The 14,662-nt window shown below is 38.4% G+C and overlaps 3 protein-coding genes across 4 annotated transcripts; all 3 read right to left on the bottom strand.

Moving 5' to 3' along the window:
- Positions 1 to 480: 480 nt before the first annotated feature.
- On the bottom strand, positions 481 to 3,754 carry LOC126792306 (PHD finger-like domain-containing protein 5A). The gene is made up of 3 exons (XM_050518763.1): positions 3,593 to 3,754; positions 3,244 to 3,265; positions 481 to 563 (listed from the first exon to the last, which is right to left on the bottom strand). The coding sequence occupies exons 1-3, from the start codon at positions 3,752 to 3,754 to the stop codon at positions 481 to 483; spliced, it is 267 nt and encodes an 88-aa protein (XP_050374720.1).
- Positions 3,755 to 4,591: 837 nt separating this feature from the next.
- LOC126790375 (probable protein phosphatase 2C 42) lies at positions 4,592 to 7,763 on the bottom strand. 2 transcript variants are annotated; one of them, XM_050516591.1, is made up of 4 exons: positions 7,256 to 7,763; positions 6,591 to 6,958; positions 5,585 to 5,821; positions 4,592 to 5,047 (listed from the first exon to the last, which is right to left on the bottom strand). In XM_050516591.1, exons 1-4 carry the CDS (start codon positions 7,590 to 7,592, stop codon positions 4,835 to 4,837), a joined length of 1,155 nt encoding a protein of 384 aa, XP_050372548.1. In that variant the 5' UTR covers positions 7,593 to 7,763; the 3' UTR covers positions 4,592 to 4,834. The 2 variants fall into 2 exon arrangements, with proteins under 2 accessions (XP_050372548.1, XP_050372547.1); XM_050516590.1 differs by having other exon boundaries at positions 6,591 to 6,961; positions 7,256 to 7,761.
- Positions 7,764 to 12,387: 4,624 nt separating this feature from the next.
- On the bottom strand, positions 12,388 to 13,449 carry LOC126792305 (putative ubiquitin-conjugating enzyme E2 38). Its single transcript, XM_050518761.1, has one exon. It carries the CDS (start codon positions 13,447 to 13,449, stop codon positions 12,388 to 12,390), a length of 1,062 nt encoding a protein of 353 aa, XP_050374718.1.
- Positions 13,450 to 14,662: the final 1,213 nt, after the last annotated feature.

The following is a 14,662-nucleotide window of genomic DNA, read 5'->3' as shown; positions in this document are numbered from 1 at the left end:
GGTCTATTCCGATATGGATTAGGAACATTAAAATTTCATGTAGTAATTACTTTACTATTAAGTATAGAAATAGGTTTCCAGCTCCAACATGAAAGTAGTTTGTAATCCTCTGTATATAAGATGCTCCTAGTAATGAACCATCAACATTGTTGTTAAGCCTATGTTATTGTTGTTAACCTCACTTCTTTAATTAGCACCGGTCTGTTACCTTATGTTATTGTTTTGCTTTACTGCACATTTGTAGGGAAGTAAATAGTTACAAGGGTAGTCATAGTTCTAATGTTCTATCTAGGCGACCACATGAAATACAGATTTTTCACAACGCATAACACATGCTTTTATTTAGTTTGCAATACAGTATTGTAAAAATTCTTTCTCTTTAAATTGGGACTTTTCATTCTCTAACTTGAAACTCGCCCTTCATGTTCTTTTTTTGAAACCATACTTTTTGCGTTCATAAAATAGATCTGTTCTTGCAGTTCACAGATTTACAATTTTAGGACACCCATCTCTATCCTTCTCTAGCTGAGTACACTCTTTACAGTAATAAGCATCAGAAATTCCTATTGGAAAAAATGGTTAATAAACCATTTTAAAACCAAATTTTAATTGATTAATTTAATTAAGTTAAACTTATAATTAATCAAAGATGAATATAGATTTGAGTTCTCCATAATGAGGGCTACAAGATCATATGTTTGTTTGTGTAATTTGGTTTGTGGGTGAATAAGAAATTGTCACTCAAAGATGGCTACTTAGAATGAGGAAAATGTGTTTGTCCCACATTGAAAAAGAGAAGTGTTGAAAAGACTTTATATATAATCCATTGTGTGTGGATTGTAAAGTGTGTAAGCCCCCTTATACCCTCTCGCGCACGCGCAGGGGGTGCAAATCTCAGGTCACAAGGGAAACTCGTGTATGCCCGTACGACCTACGGACACGAATGTAAGACCGAATTGAGGGTCGGAACGTAGATTCTTGACTGTTCAAAGACACTGAAAATAGATATATCATATTATGTCTGTATGTAGATGATATGCTTATCATTGGGAGCAACGATAAGATAATCAAGTCCACTAAAGACATGTTGAATTCTAAGTTTGACATGAAAGACTTGGGACTTGCTAATGTCATTTTAGGAATTAAAATTACGAGAACATCAGAAGGGCTTGTGTTGAATCAAACACACTATGTGGACAATATTCTTGGAAAATTTGACAAGGAAGGTTCTAGAATTGTCAGAACTCTTGTAGATATGAATCTACATTTGTCCAAGAATAAATGTGAAAGAGTTTCTCAATTAGAATATTCAAGAATAATTGGGAGTCTAATGTACTTAACAAGTTGTACAATACCAGATCTAGCTTATGCGGTTCATAAGCTAAGTAGGTACACGAGTAATCCTGGAGCTATGCATAGGCAAGCGATTGGAAGAGTACTCAAATACTTAAGGTATACTCGTACCTATGGATTGCACTACACATCATACCCTGATGTTATAGAAGGGTTCACTGATGCAAACTGGATATCTGACATGAAAGACTCAAAGTCTACTAGCGGATATGTATTTACCCTAGGGGGAGCAGCCGTGTCCTGGAAGTCCTCAAAACAAACAGTTATAACTAGATCCACAATGGAGTCTGAGTTTGTAGCACTAGACAAATGTGGGGAGAAAGCAGAATGGTTACGCCAGTTCATAGAGGACATTCATAGATGGACAAAACCTGTGTCTGCGATTGGTATACATTGTGATAGTCAATCTGCAATTAGCAGGGCACAAAGCAAGATGTATAATGGTAAGTCTAGACACATTCGTTGAAGACATAATACCATTAGACAACTACTCTCAACTGGAGTTATCTCTATAGACTATGTAAAGTCTAAGGATAATATTGTTGATCCTTTAACCAAAGGGTTAAACAGAGAGTTAGTTGAAAAATCATCGAAGGGAATGGGACTAAAGCCCATTGGAAATTAAAAATCACTACAGTGGATACCCGACCTAGCTGACTTGAGATCCCAAGATCTAGGTTCAAAAGGGAAAACCAAATTGTAGAGATTAGTTCGGATCACTGTGGGGAGTTCCCCAAGTCCATTCCTATGATAAAAAACAGTGATACCCGTATGGATGAGGTTAAGCTAAAAACTTTTAATGATTCTTATGCGTCGAGAAATCGAGCAGAGTAATACGGGTTACTCTTAATTAAGAGATCACCTATGTAAGAGAGAAGTGGGGCCGCTTCTAGGGGAGTTAATGAGGGCATAACTCTTATCAAACTATTTGCAGAACCAGGCGTGTGTTCCATGGCCAAAATGGGCACAAAAATGAGAACCGAAGTGTACAAGTGAGACTCATGTGTGAAGTATGTCATCATTTACACAAATGACGAATAGTTCAAATACATCGCGTCTACTATTTAGTTAGTAAAGTAAGCATACTTTCATAAAGGAAATGTTCAGAGGGTCAAACCTACATATCCTATGCAGGTTTCAACCGTAGAAATCTATCACCAAATTATATCGAGTCTTTGGTGGCTAATTTCATTCATGTGGGGAATTGTTGGAAAAAATGGTTAATAAACCATTTAAAAACCAAATTTTAATTGATTAATTTATCTAAGTTAAACTTATAATTAATCAAAGATGAACATAGATTTGAGTTCTCCATAATGAGGGCTACAAGATCATATGTTTGTTTGTGTAATTTGGTTTGTGGGTGAATAAGAAATTGTCACTCAAAGATGGCTACTTAGAATGAGAGAAATGTGTTTGTCCCACATTGGAAAAGAGAAGTGTTGAAAAGACTTTATATATAATCCATTGTGTATGGATTGTAAAGTGTGTAAGCCCCCTTATACCCTCTCGCGCACGCGTAGGGGGGTGCAAATCTCAAGTCACAAGGGAAACTCGTGTATGCCCGTGCGACCTGCGGACACGAATGCAACACTGAATTGAGGGTTGGAACGCAGATTCTTTTTGCATTTCCGAAAATCGGTTTTGACATTTCAAATTCTCTTGACTGTTCAAATTCTTCTTTTGTAACAACTGTGTTATTATGTGTTATGGAGAATTATAACAGAATTGAAATCAGTGCTTGTAACATATGTTACTCATATATGTTATGATATTTTGATTTCTATAACAGTCATCTTATTCATTGCTGATTGCACATCCTCACTGTATAAATAGCCACTGTCCTTTCATTGTAAAATCATCCATTCGAAACACAATCTTCCCTCCCACTCTCAAAGTTCTTAGCTATTCTCTGGTGAAAGAAATAGGTACATTTCGAGTTCGTTGAGGGTTCTAGTTAGTAATGCAACTTCCTATAATTGTTTAGTCGTTATATCCTGGGAGACAAGCGTCAAGTATCCTTGCACCGGTAGGGGAGGCGTAAACGTTTTAAAGACAGTGTGGTATCACACACGTCTCGACTAGTTCTTCCATCACCAATCGTTCGGTATTTTAGTTGAATTTCTTTTCGTGTTATTCATTTTAGAGTTACACGTTTAACTTCTTCTTTATAATTATTTATAATTCAAGTTATTAAATTATATACGCAATATATCACTGTTTTTTCTAAAATTCTAACCCCTCCACACCCAACGCATCGCCCTTTAAACGATCCATAGTTGCATTCATCGCATACCCGAACAAGAGTGCAAGGGCGCACCATTGAATCGCACAGCACACACCTACCGTCGCATTTTCCGCACACCCTTCCGATCGCTATTCCGGGTTGCTCTCGACACATTATCAAGTCCGGATGATGCTTGGCTGCCATTATCTCGAGCTAGCTTGATTCAAACTTCATGAGTAGCATGTATATATATATAGGAAATGATGGATTTAGTTCCAGGCTTACTTGCTGGCCACGGAGAACAAGTCAACTAGTCAAGTGTATGCAATTGAATATGTTATAGCTTGTTGAAACAGAAGACTAGTGAACTTGACTCGCAAGGATATTCAGACAAAAAAAAAAGACTCGCAAGGATCGAGTTCGATCACAATCAGTTATTTAAAAATCAACATATTCTAGTATTTAACAACTAAAATCAAACACTTTTTATCGAAAAAAAAACTAAAAATCAAACATCTGGCTTCATGTTGACCAATTGGTAGCCTCTTGAACAAGTCACGAAATCATGGCGGACGGTTGGACGAGGTTTTTTTTTTCGGAAAAAAAAAACCAGCAGGGGATTATGGAAATTAGTATATAGAACCTAAGCTGAGTATTGCAAGTTGTACGAAGTTCCACAAGTATGCTGTACCACATCTATACACAAATTCATTTTCATTCAACTGTCGAAGCTCAAGAAGGTTTGTCAAGAATTCGTTTCAATCAGTGCACTGGGACTTCTACATTGAACTACAAAGGTCATCTTTCAAAATAGCATGTTTGTTCTACAATGAACCACCAACCCAAGTAGTTAAGGGGTCAACTTTTTGACTTGCCTTGCTTCAACTTCATAGCATTTCTACTGCCTTGAACTCATAGTTCATAAAGAAGCTGGTTAGGACGCATTGCATACAAGGGTTTCCGGAAATCATATAAACGAAGTAAACTTCAGCTCTCACTTTCAGTATTTGAGAGGTAAAAATCATGCATTTGACAATTTATGGCAGCATATTACATGAATATCTGTAAAGCAATTTTCTAGGGACTTAAAACTAAAGCCTCTGCTAACCAAAAAAGCTTCCAAGCCTCTTCACTCATGAACTATGTCACAGGATCCAGGTGGCTTGTCAGAGCTCTCAAATTATGCATCTTACGAATTCTTTATCGCAGGGATTGACCAAGGGTGGCGGAGACATGACTGGTTACATATAATTATTAGTGATCAACACCACTTCTTATTGAGATTGGAGGCTCTTGCGCTGTGCCTCTGGAGATTAGGTCATGGTTCAAGAATAAAACAATAACAGTTATATCATCATGAAAATGCCGCCGCACCTTCTTGTCTATTTTCCGAAGATCTGAGTAACGCATTTCTCGTTTTCTAGCAGCTTCTTTAAGGGCTGTCTTAACAAGTATTTTTGCACTTCCCTGCATCCAAAGAAAACTCAGCACCAGAAATCACAACTGGGATAGTAACCACACATGAGAAGTCAAAAACCAGATTCAAATTGTAGTCCTGTAATGTCAATTTGCAAACACTTTTCCTTTTCAACTATTCATAACACACTTTCAATCATTGAACAAGGGAAGGGTGACAGTATCCTACAATAGAATATGCTGTGGAACACGTCAATTTTGATGCAATTTCAGTGACTGACAGTTAAGGAACAATCTAAACTACCTCCTAAAAGAAAAAAGAAAATAAAAGGATAGAAATCAAATTTATTTCAGTTTCAATATTTCACGACTTTATTGTACAATAATCCTGATAAATAAAAGTTTGCTTTTTTATCAAAGGTGAAAAAAAGGTATTACTTCTGCTAGTTTCAGTGCTCAGAAAGAAGGAATAAAATCTGACAATGACCTTTTGTCACAACTCACAACAAATCAAGCATAAAAATATGAAGAATTTCAACGAAAGTAAATTTTGCAAGCACGGATGAAATGACAAGATCACAATCTTACTGCATGAGGATGCTTGTGGACAATCTCAACAGCTTCTTCATTACTCAAGTGTTCCCATAGACCATCAGATGCAAAGATAAGAAAAGAATCATTTGGATGCAGAGCGTGAGAAAGAATAGTGGGAGTGGCAGACATGATAGGCATGTTCATTGGTTCAGGAAGCCGGAACTTGGCAGCTATTGGCTCCCTGTTAAACTGTGCATGTTTCATATATACATCACCGATAGATCTAGAAACCTGTATCCAATACAATCAAAATGTTGAACATCATATAAGTTATTAAGAATGAACATGGTTACAAAAATGTAAGATGGATCATTCAGTGTGTGATATGTATTAGAGAGTAATTGAAGTATCTACTCCAAACTAATTTCAATTAATTATTAATGTCAAACATTTATGTCATCAAATCCCTGTAGTTACATGAACTGCATCATGGGCCAGAAAAACCATTTAGACACATCAAATAATTTTATCCTCTACTGCAAAACATCAGAACATGAGGACTTTTTACTCGTGACCCAAAATTTCTTGCCTATAATACCAATTATAGTACACACCTCTAAACCTAAGAGAATTGGATTTTTAAATTACTACTACTATTATTTCAGTTTAGACATTAGACACAGATACAAACATCAAGAGAAAACAACAAGACCATTTCTGATACAGTGATTAGATGATTCAGCAAAACATTGAAAGTTAGTGAAGTACATCATCCAGTGCGGAGTGAGGTTAAGCCCCTTTCAGGGAGCTAAGTGTAGAAGTTCAAAATAAGGCCCAATATTCTTTCAGAATCAGAAGTCCTTCCAGAGTTACATAGAGCTAATTGCAGAAAGATTTAGTAGCTTCAGTAGCATTGCCACACATGGTATTATCAGAGAAAGCAGGTAGAAAATGCAAGAACCAATCTCCATAACATAAGCCTTTGAGCAGTAAAATAGTAAAATCAGCAGCACAATTAAATTAATGAATTCTTAAGTGGACAACAATATCCTGAACTTACCTGGATGATGCCTTTTACTCTCCAAACTCCATGCTTCAAAACGACAATTTGGGGATCATGAGAGTGCTGCTCTTTCAGCTCGTACCTAATCTCCTCAAGATTCGCATTGTGTTCCGTGGACAACTGAATAGCCGCAACTTCCCCAGTATTCCCCACTTTCTTCCCCAAAACAAGACGGGAATCTCCAAGACTCGCCACAAACAGTGTCCCCTGACATATCACTCCAACTAAACAGCACGTCCCAACAGTCGCCAAATTGGGCCTGGTACCCCATAACTCAGAAACAAGTTCCGTAAATCCTTCCTCTGTCCGACGAAACGCATTTTGTATAGTATCTCCTGTCACAACACCCTCCGTCTCCGCTGATACTTCTGCATAAACACAATGCCTAAGATAGCCAACATAAGAGCAGCTCATTCTTCAATAGTCAAACAACAAAACCCCCCGACACAACCAAATCAATCCGAAAACAATAAGAAAGCAAGAAATCATTAAATTCCATCACATTTTACTTCTAAATTCGACTCGAATTTCACTAATTCTCAAGACCAATGAAATTCCCGTGATCCAAACTAAACCAACCACTCAAGATCAACAAGCAAAACGTGGCCAATTCAAAGCCACTCCTAACAATCCAACATAACTGTATAAAGTCAATCACGAACCTTGAAAATGTCTAAATAGATTATCACAGACGTAGTGAGCCGTCTCCGGCCCACCGTGGCCGTCGTAGACCCCGACGAAGGTGCCAAAGGGACCTGACTCGATCTGGCCCTGGTCCTCGAGGACTTGATTGGCCTGAACAACAGCCATGGAGAAATCACCCCACGCGTACTTTCCAACATCCCTAAACCAAAGCAAGCTATCTTTGCCATCTCTTCCTCCTCCTCCGCCGCCGTAATTGGCGCCAACGATTCCGACAGACTGGACTCCTCCCTCACCGTCGCCGCGCCCGAATGGCTTCCAACACAGCGAGAGAAGATTCATCAATGCATGAAGCATCCCACATCTCTCTCCGGAGAAAACCCTAAACCCAAAAACCCAAAGGACTCCCTTGGAGAATTTGGGGGAGGGAGAGAAAAGGGGGAAGACCTAGATTTTAATATGGGGGGAGAAAAAGGGAGGGGAGGGGTGGAGGTTAAGAGGAGCGGCGTAGGTTAGAGGGGAGGGGAGGGGTTGTGTTCGGTGGTAGAGGAACAGAAGGGCCTCCGCCTCGGCTAGTCTTGTGGGCAGAAGATGGTGTGGGGATGCCTTTTTGTTTGGTGTCGCCTCTCTCCTTCATTTTATAAAAAAATTTCAATTTTCCTTTTTCAGTTTTTTCCTCGAATATTCCTACTGTTTTTTCTCCTGGATTTTTGGCATGTGTTATTATTAATTTTCAAAATTTTTTTTAATAAAATGGAAAATTAATTAGATATAGTCTGGTGTAGAACTAAAATTGATCTCGGTATAGGATATCAAGAGTTGTCAAAATCCAAACAAGCGCGTTTATGCTTGACGTACAGAGATTTGTGCAACTATAAACTATCTTGTGACAACTCAAATTATATCGAAATTTTGACGTTTCACATACTATACTTTTGCATAAAGATGATTGAACTATAGTAACTACTAACTACTAGACATATGCTCGAACTCCCTTCAATAAAAAGTAAAACCAAGCAAGATCAAGACTTGAATGTTATTAACAAGTTTTAAAGAATCCAATCCACTCTCTAAAGTGAAACATAAGCCTATAATCCAACCCGATTACATATATTGATCACAACATAAAATAGGAAAAAGTTTAAGCTTTCTTAACAGTCTACCATAGATTAGGCAATTAGCTTCTTACTTTCTTTTCATGAAAAACTCACATAGTTTTTTTTTTTTGATGTAATGTCACATAGTTTATGTGAGATAGTTTCTTTGGAAAAGCCAAAAAGAAAAAAGCTCTATCTATCTAGAAGGGTACAGACCAGTAATTAAGCTAATCTTAGAATTGCAAAGTCCAAGTCCTACAAAGTTCATAGGGTAAAACCCTTTTGATGCAAGAACTAAGAAGAACCTAACAAGAAAAACATCGACAGGGATTGGTGGCTATATGACTCACCTTAGAAAAAGGACAGGTCGACTTTGATGGAGGTGTTTGACACGATTCAAGTTGAAAAGGGAGTCAAAAACTTTGATATCAGTGTTATTTACAAGAAGTTTACTTATTTAATGGTGTACCTGCTCTTGGTCTGATGTAACTAACTGACTATGAACATGAAAAATCAATTGCTTCGTTCTCCATTTTTGAATGAGCGAGTTAGTCAGTTATTCTCACCAAAAAAAGACAGTCAGTTACACACTTACACCTAATTTACGTCACCTCAAGTTTTATTTGCATAACCGACTAGACTTCATCTTGGGGACTGTGGCAGAGTCTTTCCCAACACGGTGTCAATGACATTGATGCAGAAAAGATTGGAAATTTGTAAAACTTCGGAAAAGATTAGTCGAAATTTAGTCTGTATGTCATCTTAATCTTAGAGCATCTCAAATAATTTTTTTTATAATAAAGAATTTTAAAATCTTTATAATTTTTTAACATCAATTCTAAAAAATTCTCTATTTTACATACGAGATCTTATATTCATACCTCCAAAAACGATATTTAGACTTTCTTACTCAGTAGACCTTCATTGTATAGATACCTAATATACTATTTAGGCCTCCAAAGTTTTCCTAAAATGTCCATTATCTAATTTGATATATCAAATCATACTACTATCTATTAATTTCTTTCATACTCTATTTCAAATTCATTTATTATATACAACTCAAAAAATGTATAATAATCACACAAATGATCTTCTCGAATTAATTCGATTACTCTTCCACTCGTTTTCTAAATTCATAATAAATTGGTAAACTATATTTTTCATTCATTGATAGTAACATCAACGTATATGAAATATTTTAACATCTAATTAACGAGTTTTGTTCATCAACGTATATGAAATGTTCTAACCTCTAATGAACGAGTTTCATTTTTTTGCTCAAATCGAAGTTTATGATAAATTCTATATAGTTTATACATCAAATCGTCCACATTCAATTTGATGTTTATCAACTATTTTAAATTTTTGACTAATGATGTTTATAAAAAAATATTCAATTAAACATTTAATGCAATTTGATATCTCATTTTAGATTGTCTAGCAATAAATATAAAAGATAATTATCTACATTTGTATTTTATAATAGATAAGTAAAAAAATTTTCATTCTTGTATTTTTATTATTATATGTTTTTTTGGTAATTTCATATGTATTGAGTAAGTCAAAACTATCTAGTAAAAAAATGGATGTCCAAGTGTCATTTGGGAGGTATAAATAGAAGCTGCCTTTGCATATATGTACATTTATTATTACACTAAAATATTATACAATTAAAACAAATTTCTTGTTATTTTCTAGATTCATATATAATTTCATAATTGTTTGCATTTATTACTAATTTTTTGTATTTAATTTTTCTTTTATAGTCCAATAGATTTTGAGAAATTGTGTTTATTGTGTTTCGGAATGTGTGAGAATTTATTATTTACACTATCTCTATAATTTTGTAGATTGTTGTATTATTGGAAAATCAACTCTTCTCTTTCATTCATTTCTATATTTTAGAGAATGAGATGCATAAGCTAGTGGAGTGGAAAAACCCCAAAATTCTTTGAAATTTCTTCTTCTTTTTTCAAAATACATAACCTGTTAGAGATGCTCACTATCTTTATTTAAGCAATAAAAATTCAAGAAGACCGCTCCTACTAGACTAACTTGTTTCTCAAAAAGTGTGCCACGGTAAGAAACTTAGAAATCGTTATTTCGGCTTATCTTTATGTTTGACAATTTGCTTGTTTACAGAACTATGTTGAGGTAAAAACATTTTGGAATTTTTTTTTGAGAAAAAGAAACTATATATATTGCAGCAAAATAAGATACAACCAAAAGGAACACTCAGTGGTGGGACAAGATTATGCACACTCATTCCTACCAAGACTGTTAGTCACATAACTATCGCAAAATGCAATAGACATGAGCTAAGAAGACTCAATTCTGAACCAATCAAAACCGATTCCAGAAGTAGTTGATAACCTACTTACCGCCAATCTCAAGAAGAGAACCGCTCTAATAGCATCACATACCAAAACCTCCGGCATATTTGCAGAGACAACCTCCTCATTCCATTGACACCCAGAAAGAACCGACTTTTAAATAATTTCTGAAAATGACATGCACCATAAACATGTGCACTCAATGACACGATCAAACTCTGCCCACTAACATCCTAAACCCTTGCTCAAGGAGGAGGGATGAGAAAAAAAAATACCACAAGCTACAAAAATAAAAAATAAAAAGCATACAACTAAGAGCTAAATAGACCTAGGCCAAAAGACTCAGGCCCACCACCCTTGCCCAGGCCCAAATGAGCCCAGGTCCCCCACAAAGATTTGGGAGGTAGAACAACCCCAGATCCGGCCGACCAACCACCCTCCGTCCGGCCACAAAAACGACGCCCCGTCAACAAAGCCGTTACTGTCGCTGCCAGAGAGAACTACCCAAGTCCATGACACGACTAGACAACCTCCTACAACAAAAACAACCAAATGGCAGAGGCATCGGATCCGACCCGGAAACATACCAAGGTAAGAAAACTGATCCCCAATGTTCCCCCATCACAGAGCCACCCATCGACATCATCTCAGCCCGCCATGGAAATCATACCAACACCCTCAGGGGCGATGATAGCCACATCGCCATCGTGTAAAACGCTGCTGCAAACCAAACAAGAAAACCGCATCGCGACCACACTCGTAGCCACCAACTGACCCATCTTAATCCCGTCCAATGGTCACGTCAATAGACGCGCCGTCGGACGGAAAAGCATAATTTTTTTTAAAACCCTAGAAACACAACGACTTATGCGGACCTCTAGGGACTCGACCCATGAAGGAGAAAATTTACAAAAAACATTTTGAGTTTTGGTTGCATATATAGATCCATAATGAAAAGCAAGATAACTAAGGATCAACATTCATCAGGTAGTAGATGTCAGCTCATAGTCTTTGTTTTCCGACACTTGTGTATAGTAGTCTTTGGTGACCAGCCATGTACCAGATAAGAGGGAATCCATGTATTGGAGTTTATGCTACTCCCAAATTTTCATGCATTTCTTCTTGTTTCTGTCAAATTGAAGTAGGGACATTGCATAGTATTTGGTCATCAGCTTCCCTCTCTATTTCCCCAAGTGTGGCAAATTAGGGGGACATACATAGTATCCATTTTAAGCTCCCACCAAATGTTCTGTTCTAGACCAACTGTAACCACCGTGATCACGCAGTTGCCAGTTGCAACGAACAAAAGCGACATTGCCGTGGCGAAAATGGGTCCGACGACATTTTAGGTGACAAAGTCTCAATCGGAAGCAAATCTTCTGGACGAGACTTGGAGCATGTTAGATGATATCAAAATATGGGACACTTTCGAAAGCTGCATCTCAACTTGCACAAGAAACCATCGTTAATAGAAGGATAATTCATAGGAGGTCAATTATGACAACCACCCAAGGAGATCAAATCAGTGCCCATCATATCAAATCCCAAATAAATTATGCATGGGACGCTTTGATTTCAAGTCTTTATCTTCACAAAGACTTAACCCATATGTAATCAATCGTCTATTTCCAAAATGCACACCAATTTTGAGCTATATAGATGAGTCACACCATGGCATATTGTGTCTATAATGCTTTATCAGTGAGCATTTGCTAGTTGTCATAAGAAAGCAAGTTGAGTGGAAGAGTTTGCTACCTTCTGATTCTCCTTCTTGCTCAAACAAAAACACTTGCTCAATTTCCCAATTACCTTCTTGGCAATGCCAACCTTACCTTTCCTGTCAACTCGAATCTTTACCGGCTTCACCTTAACCGGCGTCGTTTTAGTCTCCACCGCCAACACCTCAGCCACATCACCCAAAAGAGCCCCATTCTTCTTGAAAACTTGTATGAGTTGCGGATACAACTCCTGCATTGACGCCTTAAATCTCTTCGAAACTACCGAAACTGCCCTCGCCTTAGTAGCAGAAGAAGCCGAGCATGCCTCAGACTCGTCTCTGAAGTAACCGACCCCCACGCGCCCGCTCGCGTACGCGCCGCACGCTCTCAGAATCCGGCTCCCCCTCTCCCGGAAATGCGCCGCAGTGAACGCCTCGAAGTTCCTCGGTGGGTTCCGCAGCGAAAACAGCGTCGTCTTGCACGTCAGGACGAAAATGTCCTCACTGTAGGCTCTGGACTTCTTCTCGGCGGCCGACCCGCCCGGCGACCCGGTACCCGGTTCGTTGAAATACGGCTTCTCGTTCAGAACCAGCGCCTGGATCGAGAGCAGGACCTGGAGGACAGTGGACTGGGCCGGGTCCCACTTCTCCTGCTTCTTCCCGGCCCAGGTGTTGAGGAGGCTGAGGCACACGCGCCCGCTGGCATAGAGATTCGGGTTGACCCGTAAGCCGTAGGAGCGGAAGTAGACATTGGGGGGCCGGGTCGGATAGTCGGAGGGGAACATAATGTCGAAGAAGAAGAGGGCGTCGTGGTAGGGAGTGCCGGCAGCGCCGACGATGACGGCGCGGAGGAGCTCGATGCGCGTCTCGTACACGCGCACGTGGATGGAGTCGGGGAGATTGTTCTCGAGAATCCGCCACTCTTTCATGATGGTCTTGTAGACTGATCCGACGTAGGTTTGCTTCTTGCTGGCGGCGGTGGATGCAGCGGCGTAGGCGTGGTCGGAATGGTCAGAGACGACGTCGAATAGCTTGAAGGGAGAGGCGTCGCCGTTTTGGGTCATGGTGATTTGGACGGAGAGAGAGATGGGTGGTGGGGTGCCACCAAAATTAAGGATGTGGGAATGTTTTGTTTTGATGGGAGGGGGTCTTTGGAGTTTGAGCTTTCTCTGTTGACTCATCATTGATTGGACTATTATATAGTGGTAGGGTTTTTCCTTTTTCGTGCTCTTTGGGTTTTCCTGGTTTGGGCTGGATTGTGTTTCCAGGTCGGCCCTGGTCTTCCATATTCGGAGCAAGTGAAGATATTTCAAATATCAAGATTCAAAAATCATGGTGCTAAGGCTTTGATCGGAGTAACTTAAATGTTCTTTTGTTTGTTATATAGTTTTTGGGAAACTTTGCTGAGCCATGAAAGTTAAGAGGAACTGTAAATTAGAATTATGTTTGAACTTAATTGTTGGTACGCTGTGAACATAAATACAACTATGTTTAATGCTATATGTTACAAAGTAAATTGAACTTTTTTCTTTGAGGGTAGACCGGTAGAGTGATTCACATTTAAGAAATCGATCGATGTGTTGAAATAGTAGAAAGACATGCATACAGAGTTACAAACCTCCATCAACAATATATGACTAGCTACTTCATATAGGATATAGAGTTCAAATCAAAGCTAGCCAAAGCATTTCATATTATGTTATATTGTTATTGGGCTCGCCAAACACGCAATTGTGGTACACACCGCATCTAGAAAGACTCGTAAAACACTTTTGAAGTTTTAATGGTATTAAGAAGACATGGTTGCTTAAGACTTGATGCACTTTGTTAAACCTTAACTAACCGAACAAACAATATATATAAATAGGAAATCAGCAACAGAATTGTCTCCCGAGCATGCTTGAAAATCAGGAATAAATTTTTGGTAAGGATAAACAAGCTAGAAGTAAGAAAGGCTATCAAACAAGTCCACACCCACAGACAACATGCATATATATATACCAAAGGTGCCAACATGGAAGTACAACTTTATTAGTAACAATAGGGCTCGCCAAGGGACTGGGCATTAGTATATTTAAATAAGAGACGGGTCGGGTCGGGTATTTTTGATAAATATTAAGATTCAAGCCTGCCCATGTAAAGTGGGTCTTACGGGTTTTTACGGGTAAGATCTTGCAGGTTTGTATTAGAAAAAAAAACATAATAGTCGTATTTAAGGGTTTGGAACCCAACCAAGTTGGGAGGCTCATTCCTACGCCCTATTCAATCTATTAAAAT

This window comes from Argentina anserina, chromosome 4 (genome assembly GCF_933775445.1).
Source record: "Argentina anserina chromosome 4, drPotAnse1.1, whole genome shotgun sequence".
NCBI classification, from domain to species: Eukaryota; Viridiplantae; Streptophyta; class Magnoliopsida; order Rosales; family Rosaceae; genus Argentina; species Argentina anserina.
This window is presented reverse-complemented; position numbering and strand designations above follow the sequence as displayed.

What these genes read in the sequence shown, in the direction of transcription:
- LOC126792306 (XM_050518763.1), bottom strand. Translation starts at nt 3,754, where the DNA reads ATGTGTCGAGAGCAACCCGGAATAGCGATCGGAAGGGTGTGCGGAAAA. An exon ending in GATGCGTTGGGTGTGGAGGG is followed by an intron (nt 3,266 to 3,592) that starts GTTAGAATTTTA and finishes TTCTTTCACCAG; the next exon opens with AGAATAGCTAAGAACTTTGA. An exon ending in AATAGCTAAGAACTTTGAGA is followed by an intron (nt 564 to 3,243) that starts GTGGGAGGGAAG and finishes TTTTTCCAATAG; the next exon opens with GAATTTCTGATGCTTATTAC.
- LOC126790375 (XM_050516590.1), bottom strand. Translation starts at nt 7,592, where the DNA reads ATGCTTCATGCATTGATGAATCTTCTCTCGCTGTGTTGGAAGCCATTC. An exon ending in GAGTAAAAGGCATCATCCAG is followed by an intron (nt 5,822 to 6,590) that starts GTAAGTTCAGGA and finishes TATTGGATACAG; the next exon opens with GTTTCTAGATCTATCGGTGA. An exon ending in TCCACAAGCATCCTCATGCA is followed by an intron (nt 5,048 to 5,584) that starts GTAAGATTGTGA and finishes CTTTGGATGCAG; the next exon opens with GGAAGTGCAAAAATACTTGT.
- LOC126792305 (XM_050518761.1), bottom strand. Translation starts at nt 13,449, where the DNA reads ATGACCCAAAACGGCGACGCCTCTCCCTTCAAGCTATTCGACGTCGTC.